Source organism: Phytophthora parasitica, assembly GCF_000247585.1.
Source record: "Phytophthora parasitica INRA-310 unplaced genomic scaffold supercont2.70, whole genome shotgun sequence".
Lineage (NCBI taxonomy): Eukaryota > Oomycota > Peronosporomycetes > Peronosporales > Peronosporaceae > Phytophthora > Phytophthora nicotianae.
Window position 1 is genome coordinate 1 of NW_008649056.1, and position 1,075 is coordinate 1,075.

Below are 1,075 nucleotides of genomic sequence, written 5' to 3' on the forward strand. Positions count from 1 at the left end.
AAGGGTAGCGAGAGCGAGACATGAGCTCTAATGGGTGGTCCGGAGAGGGACTAGGTGAGGAAGCGGGTGAGGGACTCAGTGGGTTTGTTCCCCCGCTTGAGAGGGAGACGCCACCTCCTGCTGAGATCCGCGAAGACGAAGATGAAGAGCACGCAGGAGGATCCGTCGAGGGTGCCGCGCGTGAAAGGACTCCGACTTGGGGCGGTTCGAACGAGGGTTCGGAACGAGGAACGCCGAGAAGAACTGAACCCTGGATCGAGGGTCTCGAGGCTCGAAGGGACGGAGATGGGACGCTCGTGTCAGAACCTCTGTCTCCAAGAGCGAGATGGATGGCCGAATCGGTGTTGGACACGCCCCGGGGCCGAACGATGTTCAACAAGTTCCTCGCGCGGCTGGCACGCAAACCAGCGCCGAGCGAAGAGACGACTCCGGCGAGGACGACGGCTGGTGAGACCGCGAACGCCGCGATGTCGACTCCGAGAGCTCGGCAAGGAGACGCGTTCTCCTTCGATGCGTCGAGGCCGTCGCTACCTCTTGCGAGTGAGACGCGAGGCGAGGTACCGACAGTAACGCCATCCGGTGCGGCGATAGACACGAGAGGAACAACGAGGTACCCTTCTCCGCGTGTGGTGGAACGCCATGGTGTGTCTGGAACGACATTTCCGAAGAGTGACACGCCCGGGAGACAAGGAGGAACACCAGCGCGGGCGACGGAGACGCCGACAAGGAGGGCCGGAACACCGACGTCGGACTCTGCGTTACAAGAGATGTTGGTCGACACGTTTGGTCGGGTACTCTAGAAGCTGTATGGCTCGGCTGGAACGCCGACAAGAACGCCACGACCTGCAGGGGCGAGGCCTGTGTCACATCCAGAGCCGGCGTCCACAGGGAACGCCTTTGTCGATCAGACTCGACCGGTTAGTACGCCGACGCTCGGGTACCAAGGTTCGATGGCTCCCAGGGTGGTGCTACCGGCGCCAGCTTCGACGCCTGTGGGAATGCCAATGGCTGCGATCCCGTCCTACGGTGGCGTGACCATACAGGCGCCGAGCACCAGCTGGAACGATGGAGGAGA

General features: G+C 62.4%; 1 protein-coding gene across 1 annotated transcript; it reads left to right on the top strand.

The window, feature by feature from the left end:
• Nucleotides 1–20: 20 nt before the first annotated feature.
• PPTG_17464 (hypothetical protein) lies at nucleotides 21–800 on the top strand (the record flags this gene model as incomplete). Its single annotated transcript, XM_008915325.1, has 1 exon — nucleotides 21–800. The coding sequence occupies one exon, from the start codon at nucleotides 21–23 to the stop codon at nucleotides 798–800; it is 780 nt and encodes a 259-aa protein (XP_008913573.1).
• Between the last annotated feature and the right edge of the window lie 275 nt (nucleotides 801–1,075).